At 42.1% G+C, this 18,002-nt stretch overlaps 1 protein-coding gene across 5 annotated transcripts in view; it reads left to right on the plus strand.

The window, feature by feature from the left end:
* The window catches only part of SHANK2 (SH3 and multiple ankyrin repeat domains 2), a 358,950-nt gene that overhangs the window by 51,749 nt on the left and 289,199 nt on the right, over positions 1-18,002 (plus strand). For all 5 annotated transcript variants that reach the window (XM_081163208.1, XM_081163210.1, XM_081163205.1 and 2 more), the window contains exons 8-9: positions 5,826-5,942; positions 11,947-12,024. In XM_081163208.1, the coding sequence (XP_081019334.1) occupies positions 5,826-5,942; positions 11,947-12,024 (195 nt within the window). The remainder of the gene's footprint in view (positions 1-5,825; positions 5,943-11,946; positions 12,025-18,002) is intronic.

Consider the following 18,002-nt stretch of genomic DNA (forward strand, 5'->3'; position numbering starts at 1 on the left):
TCCACACTCCCCTTCCTCCGCCCCTGGCAGAGTGAGATTTATTTTCCTGTAATCTTAAAATATATTAGAAGCATCTCCAACAATCTACACCTAGCACATGGTCGCTCCTTTAGCTTTGTACAGGCATTACTCTATTTTGGTAAGCCATTTCAATTAGGGTAGACCTGAGCCTACTTACATCATTTGTAGTAATTTCTGTGGCTGTTGAAAAAAGGTTGCCAGTTTTGGGTGATTTTTGGCACTCAATGTGAATACATTTATGTTCTTTCAGTGCTGCCCTTTTGTGTGATATTTCCCTTTCTTTTTTTCTTGATGTCTTCAGCCCCATTTCCCCGACTGTCATTTAATCTTCTTGGCTGTGATAAGCCATGTGATTTTGTTCAGGTAATGTTATAATGGATGCTCAAAAATTGGGACACTTACAGTAAAGAAGAAGAAGGGAGATTGTGCCAATAAGAAATAACAGTAGCTAAGAGTACAAAAGAATTCACTTTGGTGAAGTGAAGTTTGTTTGGCTTCATCAAATGTGATCCTTTCAAATCAAATATTGAAATGAATAAAATACATGGTACAACTCTTGTTTGTTTGTTTGTTTTCTATACTGCCCTATACCTGAAGGTCTCAGGGCGGTTCACATAAAATAATTTAAAATGTTCACATAAAATAAAATAGTTTAAAATGCTTTTCCTTCTTTCAGATTTTTGGTCTACTTTTTATAATTAATTCTGCCACTAGAATGCAAAAAGTTGTCTGAACCTTATCTATGTGGGCAAAATGATATAGATTTCTTGACATGCCAGGTGCTGTGATCATTGTATGTGTTGCAGTGGAAATTTGACCCTTTGGATCCTTTGTTTTTAAACCAGTCTCTAAATTTACACTTTATGAGCAGCCAGATAGTACATAAAGCTGTAAGAATCATGGTCTCCCTCACTTTGTAAATGAAGCTCTGAAACAATTGCAATAGAACAGGGTTTAATACAGTATTTAGCAGGCTGAACCATCTGCTCTATCGTTAGAATGGTGAAGCTTTCTGGATCTTACTTCATAGCAGTGCTTCTGGTGCCCTCTTGAGCTACTCAGTGGAATGAATAATTCAATATTAATTAGGCAATGCTACAATTTGTTCATCTCCATAGCATCCATAACTCTGTGTGTCTTCACTGCTTTCAGTGCTAGAAATGCTAGTAGTCTGGGAGAGTCATAAGTCTAAATGAGTGCCAAACATATAGTAATTACGGTAGTGTTACCAAACTCCAGAGAAGGGATTCATAACAGTTTCACATTCCCATTTCCCCGTTCAAGCTATGCAAAGTAAATGGAAGATGGTTCTTCAGTAGATGCCAACTAGTATAATCAGCCACAGCAGCAGATTTACATAATTTTACAACGCTGTTGGGTGGAGTGGGGAAATGTGGGTCACTTTGTTGGACTCAAAATGTATTCACCATCTTTGAACCATATTGTTTATTTGTTTGAATAATTTGCTAGCCACTCTTTAGAAATCACAGCCGGCAATTAAAAATAAAACCACCATAAAAGCAACAGTTCGCCTTCTCCAGCTAAAAGAACTCAACAACAGAAAAGTTTTCATCTAAAACGTAACTGCTGTGGATAACAACAGCAGTAGGCGAACTTCTATGAAGGGAGCTCCTGAGGTGAGGTGCCAAAACATAAAGAGTCCTATCTCCAATCCCCACTCCATATTTTACTCCAGGTGGCCTTTGAGGCCAGTTTTAATAGTTGATCAAGTTGGGGTTGGGGAAACGGGACCATATAGTCCCTTTTTTAAATTATGTATTGGACATGGAGGTTGTGTGCTTAAGATAACATGCAATTTGGCCCTTTGGCTTTATGTGGAAGGAGTGTGGCATACTAGTGCATAAACAGCTTTTATGCCTCACTCATCTCTCTTCTGTGTTGTGTGGCTTTGCGAAGGTGTGCATGGTTTTTTCTTTGGTAAGAAGTGGAAAAATTGATGGAGGGGTATTACCTCTGGTGGGAGACATGTTGTGTTTCTTTGAGGGTAGTTTGTCTGCTGATGGGTCTGAAACCCTTGGTGAGTTAGGAACTTCCCCTGCAGGTGAAGACAGGCTCTGGCAGATTGAGCAGACGAGACCAAGACTGGGCCCAACAGTCAAGAAGGAGGTTTCTGCACAAGCTGTAGAGGGAAGTGAGGGGCAGATGGGGCTAGTTAACTGGGGAAGGTAGCCCATCTAGGAGAAGGAAAACTCTGATCCTAAACCTGCTATATGGGCTATCTTCAGGAGAAGAAAAGGCCAAGGAGTAAACCCTACAGAAATCCAGAGTGGAGTCCCTAAGACAGGTGGGGAAACTCCCCTATGAGGAAGGGTCGCAGTCTGTGAAACTGTGCAGGTCACTGCTGTTCTGGCTTTCTATGTCTTTCTATCTGCACATAGCTTCATTGTGAATTCTTACACTTGCTGAACCTGATCTATTAATTCATAATTTCCTTTTCAAAAGGCCCTGTGTGCACCTCAGGGCCTTTGTTTGCACCGGGAACTATCATAAGAAATCAAAAGCAGTCTTTTGTAGTTGTAATCGGAGACAAATCAGGTTGGTTTACATCAAGAATGTGGGCTAATTGAAGAGTACAGGCTTAATGGGGGGGGGGAGAGTCATCATTCAGAAGACTGTAATGCAATTCCGTTTGGTCTTATCTGTTGTGGTAGGTGTGAAATATCTTGGCACAGTGCCTTCAGTCACCACTTGCCTTCTAGAAATTTTTCTAAAGGCACTGTTTATTCTTACCTGTACCTGCCGTTCTACATAGAGACAGGAAGCTTTCCTGTCTCATTTTATATAAAGATGGATATAACACAATCGGTCCCACTAGAGGTGTCTGTAGACAATTTTAATTCATGCTAGTTTAATTTGGAGTAGTATTTTAACCTAAGGATTGAGGGTATCATAGGAGAAATTTAGGATAGGCTTTTCTTTGTTTTAAGTGATGGCTTTTTAAAAATTGTGTTTCATCCTTAAAAAAGCAACAACAAAAATGCAGGTAATACTTTCCAGAAATGCAAATTTTAGGTAGATGCCATTGCATCTTCAGCAGACCTCCAGCAAATCAGTTTTTAACAGGCTGGAAAATTCTAGCTATAGTCACATCCACACCATACATTTAACAAACATTTAAAGTACATAGCTTCCCACAAAGAATCATGGGAACTGCAGTTTCCCTTCACAATACCTAGCACCTTAAACTGCAGTTTCCAGAGTTCTCAGGGGGAAGTCATGTACCTTACATTTGAATTAAATGGATGCTCTGGATATGACCTAGGACATGCAGCATCCTAAAAATGCTATTAAACTTTCCAGAACAGGGGTGGGAAACTGGATCTGAAAGGCAGATAAGATATTTCATCTCCCTGAATTCAGGTGATCCCCCCCCCCCAAATGGTTTGAAATCAAACTCTGCAGGCAAATGCTCAGCCTTCGAAATGGCCATTCAGAGTCTTCCTCAAGACCAAATCATCAGCTGACCATCTTGTGGCCTGTTTTCTAATTTTTTGCATAATTTCTCCACAGAATCAGTCACTTATATAGCATACATATGCAGTATATGAAAATATGTTTTACTTGCAATAATTTATAACACGCGCAACTCTTGTACATATTAGTAAAATTTGTTGTCAATGCACATTTTTGTAGTTTGTATTTGGTTTGTGGTATTTGTAAGGCAAGTCATTTATAATAATTTTTATAATAATTTTAGCTATTTCTCAACATCCCTTAAAAACTGGATTTGTAGTATGATCATTAGTGCCATCTAGTGGCCTTGGCATTTTATTTGGCATGCCCAGGAGTTTTCAGCTTCAGTTTACTATAATACTAACTTTAATAATAATTTTGTAGGTATATACAGTGCTTTTCTTCTGGGGGGACGCTGGGGTATGCATAACCCTAAACATTTTGTGAATCTAAGTTTGGCCACATTGAGGGACAGTATTTCAATATGAGTAGAAAAATGAGGAAACCTCTAAACATTTAATTTTTTTTAGAAAAAAAGCACTGGGTATATAGTTACTCTTTCTGTATTAAGAGCTCAAATATATGTCTAAAATATTATTATACTGGTAGGAATAACAGTGGGAACACCACCTTTGATTATTAATTTATAACATTCTGCAAATTGTATACTTGGTTTGGGGGAAAGGTAAAATCTTTTGGCTTCTTTGGCTATGCAGAAAACTTGGAAAAAAAGGCTACTGTATGCTAAAAGTCACGGAGGCAAAAAGGCACAAAGATGTCAGATTGTTGTTGTTACAGTTTAGAGTGAGTGATGCAGCCTTTTCAGGGCAGCAATTGTAATAACAAACTCTCACTCACCTCGAAAAACCCCTTATACCTCCCTTTGGAGGAAAAGAAGATCCAGTCAGAAGGCAAGCAACAATAAAAATTATTATCATCTAGAGAAATTCTATGGGGGCGTTCCCAGTGCCCTTTCTAAGCTCTAAAGAGCTTCGGAACAGTCCTGCAGCAAGGCAGGTAAAAAGCCTGTTGAGAAAGATAGTCCCAGTAAAAACTGATTTTCAGAAAGGGGGGGGGGACGTTCTTCATTATCTCTTGAAAAACAAATAAAGCCCAGTATGTTTAGATCCCCAAACTTGCCAAATAACTTACAAGTAGTTGGTAGAAAATAGAACCCACCTTAAAAATTGTTATATAGGAAGGAGTCCCCCAAAGGGCAATAGGCGCAAAACAAATTCAGGACTGGGACGTTTTAGCTGAAGAGGAAATCCCTGTTTCCAGATCATTTCTTAGTGAGGACGAGAACAGCAAAAGTCTCAGGAATAGCTCAGAACCTTTGGATAGTGAGACATTTGAGGATACACTATCACACAGATCTTTATTTTCTCTTTCTCAAGTTCTTCTGGATGCTTTATTGCTAAGCAGGTTCTCATTAATTGCTCAGTTCACGTGTCACATTAAATCATAGTTTGAAACAAACAATGGTTCAATGTAAACAAGCTCTGCTCTTTTCCTGCTTCTGCTAGTGTCTTGCCACCAGGAAACAAGGTGCTTCCCAATCCTTCCAGTTGACCAGGAGGGTCTGATGGAGCCTGCTAAGCATGTTAGGCTACATTATCAGGGTTCCTGATTGTGGGGAAGATTCCAGGTTCAGCCTCTTTTAGAGCTTCTCACTCAATGTTGGTGTGGAAAGTGCAGGGACAGAGGCATTGGGGTGTGTGTGTGGAGATAGTGCATGTTCTCCCTATAAACTTTATGCCGTTCCCTATTCTTTCAATGACTAGACAGATCTAGAGCCTTTTATATTTTTATACTATTTTAAAGTGCTATACTTAGGATCAAGCTAACATTTTATTTCAGTGTAACCTAGTCATATTGTAGGATATTAACGTACATTCCCCCCCACCCCCGTATTCTGGCTTGACAATTTTTGGAAAATTAGAGTAAAACTGCTTTATTACAACCTGCTACTTGAAAAGGATCGTGCTATCACAAGCTTCCCTGGTTAGGATCATTATTCTAGAATTTTTTTAAAGCAATTCTATGTTAAAACTGTGTATGGTATTGCTGTTGAAGCTCTACTGAAGTAGATACTTCACCACCAAGCCGTACACAACTTCTAAAAATGTGGACTTGTTGGAATGGCAGTGGATGACCACTGCATTTTGGAGTCTCAGCTTACAACACACTTGGTAATACTATACACCTCACTGTATATAGTAATATGTTCTCAAAACTTCAGAATACCTTTCTAAGAAGTGTATAAGTGAAATGAATTATGTTAAAAATGTAGATCTCATAATTAAAATCTGAACCTTTTATGTTCATAGGCTTGTCGATATGGGCACGTCCAGCATTTAGAACATTTTCTGTTTTATGGAGCTGATATGGGAGCACAAAATGCCTCTGGAAACACAGCGTTACATATCTGTGCACTTTACAACCAGGTTAGTTGTTATAGTTTCGTTCTTCTTCTTCTATAACTTACTGAAATGAAGCAGGTAACAGAAATCATTCCTAGATATATTTTTTAAAAAACCTTGCAAGGATCAAAATCCAGTCATTTCCATTCCCTGGTATTAATTATAAATTACATTTTTAATATTCCACTTTTCTTTCAGAAAATCTCAAGGCAGTTATCTCTTTCCCTTTCATCCTCACACTAACCCTGTGAAGTAGGCTAGGCTGAGAGAGCATGACTTGCCCTAGATAATCTAGTTAGCTTTATGGCTGAGTGAGGATTTGCACCTGGGTTCCCCTGGTTTAATCCAACACTCCAACCATTACAGCAAGCTGGCATGGAACAGTATGTATGCCCTTTCTGATACTTTGGCTTTAGTTCTTTAAAAATTGTAAACTTTTAAGGGCACTGCAGCTATGACTAAACTGGCCTTAACTTGGCCACCCTGGCTTTGCTCCCTGATGCAGCTCACACAACTCTGTAGGCAATTATATAGAACTTCCCAAAAGCAAAATGTAAAAACAAGACATTTATATTCCACCAAATGTCCGTTTCTTTAAATAATGTCTGCAATACCAAAATCATGTTCAAGTGCAATACGGATTGTCACGGGGGGCAATTTGATTTTTAAGGGGGGCAATTTGAGAATGAGTTGCACCAAATTAATGGCCTTTTAGGCTTCCTCCATGTAAATAGGAGTTCACTTTTTGAATAATAAGAATTATATGTCATGGGTGAGGGGAGGGTATCAGGATTTTAGAGATGCTTAGGTGGGGCATGGCCAAAAACACTCCCCAGGTGGGTTGTGGCACTGCTCTCAATCACTCAGCTACCTGGAAGCTACACTGCTGGGATGTTTAGAAGTATCCAGCAAAGTACTTTGGTTAGCATAAGTAATTTTCACTGTGAAATGGAACACCCCATCCTTCAGTTCTGCCCACATACCCCCTAAATTTGTTCTGGGTTTTCCCCCAACCATCTGGAGCAGATTTGGGGAGGTGACGTAGGGAGAGGAGAAGAAGGGGAAGTTCCATTGCGCAAGTGGAAATTATTTTGCTAGCAGACATACTTCATTGGACACCAGCCATAACATCATTATATTATACACATAATTAACAATGATACAGTATATAATTATATACTGTATACATTATATACATATACATATTATGTTGGCTAACTCACATGGCTCCTGCAATAATATTTCATATATTTTGAAAAGGGAGGTGAAAGTCAGTTATAACTATGCTTATATTTTCCAAACCATTAACGACTAACAAACTCTTAGGTGGTCAGTGGTGTGTTTAATTCTATTAAGTTATTTGGTTTGAGTGACGTCTTATCTGACTTACATAGTTAGAAAATCTTACAATTCCACCTGTGTAGGATATATTTTTAAACTCTTAATATTTGGAAGTGAGTTTTAATGTGCTGTATTATTCTATGACATCTAAACACAAATATGTACTTTATTTGACACCAGAAAGCATATGTTTGAAGATAACATTTCAGAAGTTCTGGAAGGCTTGTTGCTAGCACCCCTAGGAAGCAACTCTTTCATGCTGCTCTGTGAATGGCATCCTTGAGTAATGCATCAGAAATGTAGCTGTTTTTGCCTGTCAGTTGTTGGAAGATAAATGGGGGCAGTTGAAAACACAGCCTGGCCAATTCTTCCACTTCTAATTAATATACAGATGCCAAGCACTGTTTTATGTAGGATGAACAAGAGGCTTAAATAGATACAGTGGTGCCCTGCAAGACGAATGCCTCGCAAGACGGAAAACTCGCTAGACGAAAGAGTTTTCCGTTTTGGAGGTGCTTCGCAAAACAAATCTCCTATGGGCTTGCTTCGCAAGACGAAAATGTCTTGCGAGTTCCTGCGGGTTTTTCCCCCTTTCCCCCCCTTTTTCTAAGCCGCTAAGCCGCTTATCTGCTTATCCGCTAAGCCAATAAGCCGCTAAAAGCCGCTAAAAGCCGCTAATAGCGCTAATAGCACTAAGCCGCTAATCCATCAATGGGCTTGCTTCGCAAGACGAAAAAACCGCTAGACGAAGAGACTCTCAGAACGGATTCTTTTCGTCTTGCGAGGCACCACTGTAACAGAAATGGAATACAATTAACGAATTTCACAAATTAAAAGAAGCAGTTTTATACCACTAGTTTTTGCTCTACTCCTCTGGTGCCAGTAGCAGCTTCTGTCCGGGGCTTTGAGGTAGGGTGTGGGGTTTTTTGTTGGTTCTGTGGCACAAGGAAAGGGTTACGTAAACTCCCCCCCCCCAACCCACTACCCACACTGCATTTTTTATCACACCACACAGATGTGAATACATGTCTAACAAAATGTGCATTTGGGCCCTTAATGTTGTATATTAACGTTCCCTGAAGTTTAGGTGCTTTTTCTTCTCTAAGCTGGGCTGCACAGTCCTTTGTTTTCAACTATTGAGTGCAATAGTTATCTGAAAAACCTGAACTCTTATTAATATGAATATGTACCTTTATCAAGCAACTCCCTTCCCTGGCAGATGAGGCACACGAAGAAGGGCCTCAGATGATGATCACAGGGTGGACATAGCTGGGCAAGACCAACTCCAACCTGCTCAGCCACCCAGGTCTCAGTGATGCAGACCAGATGGGCTTCCTTATCCATAATCAGATCATGGATGAGGGAGGTCTTATTCAGAGCTGACCTGGCATTCAGCAACAGCTGCTGCAGACCCAGTGGCTGGCTGATAGGACAACTGCAAATCCCCAGGTTGGAGGAGGGGCTGGCACATGGAACAGTCATCAGCTGTCTGTATCGTGTGCCCCTTACCTGGCCTGCCCCACCCTACCTCCCCTTATTTTGAACCACTGTGATTGCCCCTCTGCTCTCCTCAGCATCTCTCCTCCCGGACACATCTCCTCTCCCTCACTAAGAACAACGACAACAACAAAACTGCTAGTTTACGCAGTAGTTTTGCTATCTTAGCATTTCTAAACATAAAACTCTGCAGGTAAGAGGGACTTGCAACAGAACTCTAACTGCAGTCCAGAAAGTGGGTCAGTGATCTGTTGCTGCAGATTTTTCTTTGTCTGTGAGAGCAAAGGGATGTACTTTTGTTTTGATGAACCTTTTAAAGTTTTAATGTTACATTTCGTGTTTGCTTTTAGGGCCACATTAGGCATGACACAGGAAAATATGTGATTGGACATTCTGCTGTTTTTATGAAGCTGAATAGTGGCAGCAGTGGGAGTCGATGTGGTTTAATCTGATTGGGACTGTGTCTCTGGGGGAAGGGGATTTAAGTCTCCCCCCATATTGTTATCCTAATGAAAATTCCCCCTTCCTCAATCTGGAGTGGAAACATAAAGCTGCCATTTTTAATTTTGTGCCCTTTACAAATGTCAATAATGCATTTTATAGTAATTAGTGGGAGACAGGTTTTATGGCAGCAGCTGTGCATGCTGACTTAGCAGTGAGTGCTGCACATACTCACTTTATTTTCTTACATCTCTATCCTACATTTCTCCTGTCACAAAATCCAAGGCAATGTACATGTGATTCCTAGACTTTGTAACTTCAGCAAGGTGACTGTATGACCATACCTGTGCCATCAGACCATTCCCATGGACCATACACAGACCATGAAGTTTTGTTCAGATTAGTAGCATTCATACAGCTCTGCATGTATTGACTTTTGGCAGATCTCCAAATGGGCTTTTTTAAAAAATGCTTTTCAGCAGTGTGCAGGTGCATTGCAGTGGATCATTTGCACCTTTGCCTTCCATAGGAAGATATAGACTGTAAGGACCACCTTTCACCATCTCTGAAATGTAGGCTCTCAGTATATCTGTTTGAATGGGAGAACTCTTGGTTTCATGAAGAATATTTTCATGTAGTGTGGAGTCCTTAAAGCAGGCACCCCCAACCTTCGGCCCTCCAGATGTTTTGGACTACAATTCCCATCATCCCTGACCACTGGTTTTGTTTGCTAGGGATCATGGGAGTTGTAGGCCAAAACATCTGGAGGGCCACAGGTTGGGGATGCCTGGCTTAAAGCATCTCTGAGCCATAATAAGGCTAAGCTACAATAGCAATGACTGATTTTTTATTCATTATTTCATAAAATTTATGCACCGCTTGATTGTAAAAAGTCTCAAAGCAGTTTACAAAAGATAAAACAACAGTAACACCAAGAAAAAAAATTATAACCCTACTTTAAAATAAACAAAAGAAAAATAAAAACAGATTAAGATTACCTCAGTTTTCTAATCATCTGGGTAGACTTGTCTAAACAGGAATGTTTTTAGGAGGTGCCAAAAAGAGTACAGTGAAGGTGCCTGCTTGATCTCAATAGGCAGGGAGTTCCAAAGTGTTTGGTCGGCTTCAGAGGGAGACTTGTGTCACCTGCACTCGAGTCTTCATCTGGCCTGTTTCATAGTCCAGAGCTCCTCAGATGCTCTGAAATGTTGGAGAGAATGCTCAGGAGCAATTGTGTCAACCACCTGTTTAATCTTGCCATTCCATAGCGAGATGAGGGCTTCAGCAGGATCACCAGCTTTCTCTACTGTAATTGTCTGTCCAGACTTAACCAGATAATGGTCCGACTGTGACATGCGAATGGATTGCACTCCCCCTATCTTTGGTCCATCCCTCATATCACTACATCAAGATGACCATCTGAGAGAGAACCATGGTTATCATGGAGGCCATGAAGTCTCCAGTTAGCCCGACAGCAGCCTCCGCATGGATATTGAAGTCACCCAGGATTATCATGTTAGGGTCCTCCAACAATATATCAGAGACTATCTTGGCCAGCCTGACCAGGGATGCTGCCAGGCAACAGAGTGATCAATAGACCAACAGCATTCCTGATCTGTCTCTCTGGCTGCAGACCCTCTAAGCCCATTCAAAGGTCAAGAGGCTTCCTGGTTAAGGGGAGGTGTACCTATAGACAGTAGTAATAGCCTCAACCCCTAGTCCAGCCTGGTGTGGTACTTATGGATGTGGCAAACAGTTGGTGATTCTAGGATTGGGTGAAACACCAAAAGCATAGTGGTGGTCTGTGGGCAGAGCACTGATGCCAAGAAAGAGAGAAGCAGGACAAGGTGGAGAGCCAGTAAACACACAAGACAAGCAGACAAGGTAGAGGTGAGCAGGGTGAAAGGAGGAGGGAGTCAAATGACTTCACTTGACTATAGCTTGTTCAGACTGAAGGACAGCTATAGGGCCTGAATATAAGGGCTATGAAGTTGTTGGTTTGTTCTCCCTGGTCACCTGGCCTATAGGCTTGGCAGGAAACCAGTTTGGTAATTTGTTTTGTATAATTAGAGTGGACAGTGTGAATTAATGAATGAAATGGCTGCCTTTTTATAGCCATAAATCTGTGGTAGTTTGATGTGGTATCTAAACAACAAATACTTGTGTCACATTAGACTCTCTTTATTGGATGTGTTAATACCAAAGGTTTGATACTCAAAAACTTACAACAAACAAAGCTTTAGGTTATTTTAAATAAAACTTCAACATTATAGGCATAGTGATTCTAATGTTGCACTGCCTTAGAAATACACAAGTAATGAGGCCTGTTATAACTCATATAACATCTGTTAGAGCATCTGCTTCTTCATTAATTATTGCTTCAATTCTTTAAAAAAAAACCATCTAAGCAGATAACTTTCTTTTCTTTGGTATATTTTGGAAATGATTGTATTTGGAGTACACTCTTCCAGTATGCTAGCAGGACCAGTGGTCAGGAATGCTGGGAATTGTAGTCTCAAAACATCTGGAGGGCTGAGGTTGAGGAACCAAGGCATAGGTGGAAAGGTTTAAACCATCTCTCACCTTGTGCCATACTCTTGATGAAAATTGCCTCCCACTGGTAGCTGTTAAGCTCTTAAAAGAATTGTGCACATTTAGTATCATGACTAGTTTGGCTCTATTTGTGTATTGAATACCAGCAGTGCAGCTTGATTACAAGGTTGTAACAAATTATGTGCTTTATTTACAGGACAGCTGTGCAAGAGTTTTGTTGTTACGGGGAGCTAACAAGGAGTTGAAGAACTATAATAGTCAATCTCCATTTCAGGTAAAAAAAAAGGGGGGGATGCAGGGCAACTTGCATATTGGTACCAATGAGAGTTGTTGACGCATTTTCTACCTGGGAGAAGAAAAATATGAATGCAGCAACCAAGTTACTGCACATACCTGTTTGTCATATTTGTATCTCATTCATCTTCAGGGAATTTATGATGGTTTATGTTGGTTATTCAACTATGTACTCATTGAATTCTGTACTCATGTAGATTAGGCTCAGGAGACTGAAATGGCGGAACTGTGGACTGTATGACTTCGCACTGCAGGTTGGAGGTTATGGGGTGTGTTCAGCTAAATGGTTGTGGTAGCAGGATTGGGGAACCCTTTTGGCTCCATGGGCCAGATGCTTATAAGGCTAAATTTGTTAAGTAGGCAAGTCTGTCCAGCTGTCAGAATCCATTTATCAAATGGTACTTTGCTCCACTTCTCATATAAGTGGGTGCATGGCAGTGGGCTGTGGGAGGGGGGGGGCTTTCCACCCCCCCTACACTTAAAGGAGAAGGCCAAGGGCTTTAATCTCAAATTAACATATGATGAACCAAGATTAAATCTGGCAATTTAGGCTGCACTGCACACTCCTATTCGCTGCTTGGAACAGGGTGGTACAGGCAATGTAGAATTAAGCCCTGTCCTCCTGCCCAGTTATGCCAGCTGATGAGTGGGCATGGTCTGGGGAAGAAGGCCTGATGGACCAACTTGGCATCCTTAATGGGCCAATATTGGCCCATGAACTGGATGGTTCCCCACCCTTGCACTAGGAGAAACCAGCACAAGGATCTCTGCTAGTGCAACAGGTATTTTCCCTCTTCCTTCACAATGCACCCTAGGCCATCCCCCAATCTATTCTGAAGTTTTGAGGAAACCCCCAAAACAGATTTTGGGAGGTGGGTGATGGGGGGAGAAGGTTCTGTCTCTCAAGGAAAGTCCCTGCACTGAAGGAACCTTAGCCTTAGTGCTATGTGGAATACAACCCAATATTTTTAGTGCTCACCTACATAACACATTTTCCCAGGCTGCAATCTCTTACCCGCTTAACTTGGAGTATGTACCATTGAAATCAATGTAGTCAGCTAGGGTTGAATTTTATCTGTCCCCTAGATGCTCTAGCTTACTATATTGAATGAGTTTTATTAAGTTTTCATAACAACAGTAAACAGAAAACAATAAGCAGAACCACCATCCCCTTCCACATAGACAACAAAAATAATTATAATTACAGTTACAATTACTCTCTCCCTCCCTGATTGTTTTGATTCACTCAGCATAAAAACGGAATGCAGTATCTTCATAGGCAATTAGTGCAAATGTATAGTTTTGCATTTATTTGCCTTGTTCCAGTCACTGAGGATAGGAATGTGTTTTCAGTCCTCCATTTTTTGTAAGGGTGGGAGTCATTATTGTGGATAAAGACCCCTGTCAAGCTTACAGAACCACTCAGTTTTCCTTTTGGCCCATTTTAATTTGCACACTCAGAACTCCCCAAGCATATAAACAAATAGTTGCTCCCTGCTTCCTTAAAAGAATTGGCGCACAGGTCATTTAAAGTTAAAAAGGTTTAAAAAAGGTAGAGGGCCCCTGGATGGTTAAGTCCAGTCAAAGGCAACTATGGGGTGTGGCATTCATCTCGCTTTTCAGGCCAAGGGAGCCGGTATTTGTCCTCAGATTTAAAGTAACTGCATTCAGAAATAACAAACCATGGTTCACATGCTGCTCTGCCACTTTTACCACCCTTCATGTACCAGGTGAGAAGTTTGAAATCCTCCATTTGTTGTTTCCCCCCAAATCCTTGTTATGCCTGTATATGGGAAATTAGTTTGTGCAAACCATGGTTAGTTTATTATAATTTAAAGTACCAGGTACTTATATGCTAACTTTCATTTCAGGGCAAAGCCTTAAGTCAGCCCCAAAGCCATTTATATAAAATACAAATTAAACATTCTAATAACAATGAATGAAAACAGCAAAAGTTTACAGCAGTTTGACACCCAACTCTCAAATTCTTTTAGATGGCATCTTTCACAACCAGGATATAAAACCACTGGTGGGGATTTGTTTGAATGTTTACACATAAAATTTGTTGTTGTTACCTCAACATCAACACATTGATACAGTATTTTGCCATTGCATTTGGAAAAGAAACAACTGGCAAACAGTGGCCACTGTGGAAAAGGCAGTTATATGCAGGTGAAAGGACAAGTTGTGCTTTGAAGGTGGAATTATGGCAATTTGTACTTGAATGAAAGAAGAAATTGAAACGAAGTGGAAAAATAACTGGGCCTATTAGCTTAATGACAGTTGGGCTGAGGGCAGTAATGCATTCCAATTATGTACCTCAAAGGGGCTCACACCAACACCTCACATGTCAGTGTTTCCCAACCGGTGTTCCGCGGCACACTAGTGTGCCGTGAGATGTTGCCTGGTGTGCCGCGAGATGTTGCCTGGAGGGAGGCGGGCGAGGGCGTTTGATTCCCGGAGGACTTGTGGGAAGCCGCCCCTTCCCTGGGCGACGCGCCGCCTCGCGACTCCGGAGTCAGTCCCGAGGGCTCTCGGAGGGACTCGCGAGCGACGGCGCGGCGGCTCCGGGGCGCACTCAGCCGGGCCGCCGCGCGCCCCCGCTGCAGCTGCCCGGCATGGAGCGCGACGCGGAGCCGGCCGGGCTTGGAGGCGCCCAGGTAGGGCCGAGCCGGGCGGGGGCGGGGAGGTCTCGGTCTGCTGCGGGCGCAGGAGGGCGAGCGGGAGAGGGGGAGCCGTCGGGTCTCCTGGAAGGAAGTGAGGCGGCGGCTGAGGGGGATGCAGCCCCGTCCCCAGCAACAGGCGCTCCTCGAAGTGAGGCCACAAGTCGGGGCTCGGACAGGGCCTGGAAGCAGCGGCTCCGGCTCTTGGGAGCGGAGAAGGGGACTTCGAAAGCGGCCTGGAGGAGAAAAGCCCCGATGCAGCGAGAGCGGGGAGCGTGCTGCCTTGTCCAGGCCTCCTCGCTTTGTGCCGTCCGCTGCCGGGAGCAGGACACGGGGGCTCCTCGTTCGCATGCTTTCCCGGGTGACCGGTGAGGGTTAGGGTTAGGGTTAGGGTCCCTCAGTCCCTCGCTTTGCTGCCTCCTCCCCCCCCACCCCCAAAGCTTGGAGGTTCCCCGGCAAGGGGGAGGGAAAAAAATTGAAAACTTTCACTTTCGTGCGTCCCTCCCGGCGTGACGCTGCGCGCTGACGTCACGGGGCTGTAATGGTGGTGTGCCGCGAGATTTTTTTCATCAAACAAGTGTGCCTTTGCCCAAAAAAGGTTGGGAAACACTGTCATATGTTATCGGGTTGTGGGGTCATGCAGGCCAGTCCTGTCCCTATCTCTTGATGTGTGTGCACTGGCTATGTCCCACTGGACATATGGTCAGCTGCTATGTGAATTGGCCCTATGTTCATTAGGCCTGGACAACATATTGATACATCGCCCAGGACCGGTATGAGGGTCAAACCACCATGGTTGCTTCACTCGGTGGTATATTGCGGGTGAAACTGCCTCTGCTGAGTCCCTCTGCCACCAGTGCTCCACCCGTCTACCTTACTAGTATCAGACCAAGCCATTAAGGTGCCTTAAATAGGAAGCATCTAATCTCAGGCACTTCGTTGTTGGGTAGTTTGTTGATTTTTTTCCTAATAGGAGGCAGAGACAGCAATGAAAAGGAAGGAGTGTGAAGGGAGAAACAAGGCTGATGGATGGGTACACATATCAGCCAGTTAAGTTGAAAAGGCTGGTTTGCAGTGCTAGGAACCTTTTTTATTATGTCTTTCTCCCTCAATTCATTGCTATCTGCTTTGTTTTGCTGACCTATTTGATACAAATTACACTATCACAAAATTACATGGGATCCTCTTGAGTTAATGGGGTTTTGCATACTAAACTGATACTCCTGTAATCAGTACATTGTAGCAGTGAACTCTATGCAACGTATCAAGTGCCCATTCATTAGCTATTATTAAATACTGTATTCAGTTTGTATCAAAACCTCTAATTTAAAATACCTTTTGTGAAAAGGGGAGAGAGAGAGAGAGAGAGAGAGAGAGAGAGAGAGAGAGAGAGGCCGTCTGTAGAATTTTATTCAGTGTTTCTGCGTCTGCGATAAGATCATTTTTCCTTGGTTAGTGAAAATTGGAAAATAGAACTATCCTCATAATTGAAGAAAAATACCATGCTAGATAAAAAGCTTCCACTTCTTTGAAGAAGTGAGGTTATGAAAGTGGGTTTGTTCTTCCATTAGCTGTAAATAGAAGGGCATTGAAATTGCCTCCAGCCTGGAGGGAAGATGACAGACTGTTTAAAATATATATATCATAAAAATGCTGAGGATTTCCAAAGGTTTTAAGAAGGTGTGTCTCTAGAATTACAGAAGGCAGGGCACAATCTGATTCATGTCTGATTAGAACTAAGCCCTATTGAGTTCAACCTTCTATAGGACTACAGGTTTAGTTTAGGTGTTGCAAAACCCAGCGATTCGCAAGGCTATGTAAAGAGTTCTTTCAAAGACTTATAACTAGATTTGCATTTTTTGCTTAGAAGTAATCCCCACTAAGGTCACTGGGATTTAATTCTGAATGGAAACACATACAGTACGTGGTACCCAGTGAAGTATTTCTACTAACTTGAGGATCTATGCTTGCTCAATGGAATGTCTCCTCCCTCTCCTCTGCCTGTGCGCCTCTGGAGGATTGGGGGAATACCCATAACAGATTTAGGGGGGCACACAAGGAGAAGGGAAGTTTCATTGTACAGACAAAAGTCCTTGCCCTAGTAGGAGAACTTTCTTTGCTACTGCCAGTAGTATCAAACTGCATGAATAGGAATTATGGAACCATCGTTTTGCGTATTGTCCCCATGTTCCTTTTTAGGTCTTTGACCAATACTGTGTAATTTATAAACTGTCTGATGTTTGTGAAATTTATTTGTATCAGAAATATTAGCTCCCATATAGAACAATAGCAGGCAGTAGCTCAGAGCCTCACCATTTTCCAGGTTGTGCAAAATTTATAGGTCAGAATGCCCAGAAACTTTTCCCCAGTGTTAGTTTCTGCTGTGGAACCAAATGTCTTAAGTGTGAATTTACGCAACCACAAACAAGGAAAAGGCTCAAATCATGAGAAGTATTTTTTTTCCTTCGCAGGATTAACTGCAGGATTCACCATACTTGCCACATCACATTATTTATGCCCTCCCACAGCCTATACATTGGGGACGGGGCATGCCTGTAGAGGAAAAGCCTGCTGAATGCACATAGGCTCTTCCTGTGATTTATAACTCCATGTGATCATGCAACAGTGAGGGTGGAACCTGCAAGCACAGCCCCAGTAATGCATATTGTATTCACGTGAGGAGGACATGACTGAATATGGCAGGGGTTCCCAAACTGCTTGTGGTCCGTGGCATGTTCATAAGAACATAAGTTAAAATCATACAGCTTCTTGCACAGCACAATACAATTGCTATGACAAGCAGATAAAGCATTGTGTGGTCCACCAAGACCCTCAGCAATTTTCAAGTGGAGCATGGGGGATGGGGGAGTTGGGGAACAACTAGACCAGGACTTATGTAACACCACAGAGGTGGTGTTTTAAATTTGTAGAAATCAGCCTCAGACTTTGATACTATGGAGGAATCAGATGCACTGGATATTTCTATGATATGGAGAGTAGGTTGGTAGAGTGTACTGTGTTGGGGTAAAAAGGCTGTACTGTGTTGAGGTAAAAAAGCATGTAGTGGTTCCATGTTGATGCTAACTTGCTGTAAGTTTAGTGCTCCACTACATGGCAGCTTTGTAGTGTTGTGGTCATTGTGGGTTGATTTCTAAACAAGGCTACATCGCCATATAGCCAAACCATACTGGGTTGTATAACTGCCATATCAGTCTGTATGAATCGACAGGTTATATCTCGTGAAAGGAAATTTAAAAGAAATTTTGCTTAACAATGCTTATATTTTATTCAGAAC

This window comes from Podarcis bocagei (genome assembly GCF_964188305.1).
Source record: "Podarcis bocagei genome assembly, chromosome: 1".
NCBI lineage: Eukaryota > Metazoa > Chordata > Lepidosauria > Squamata > Lacertidae > Podarcis > Podarcis bocagei.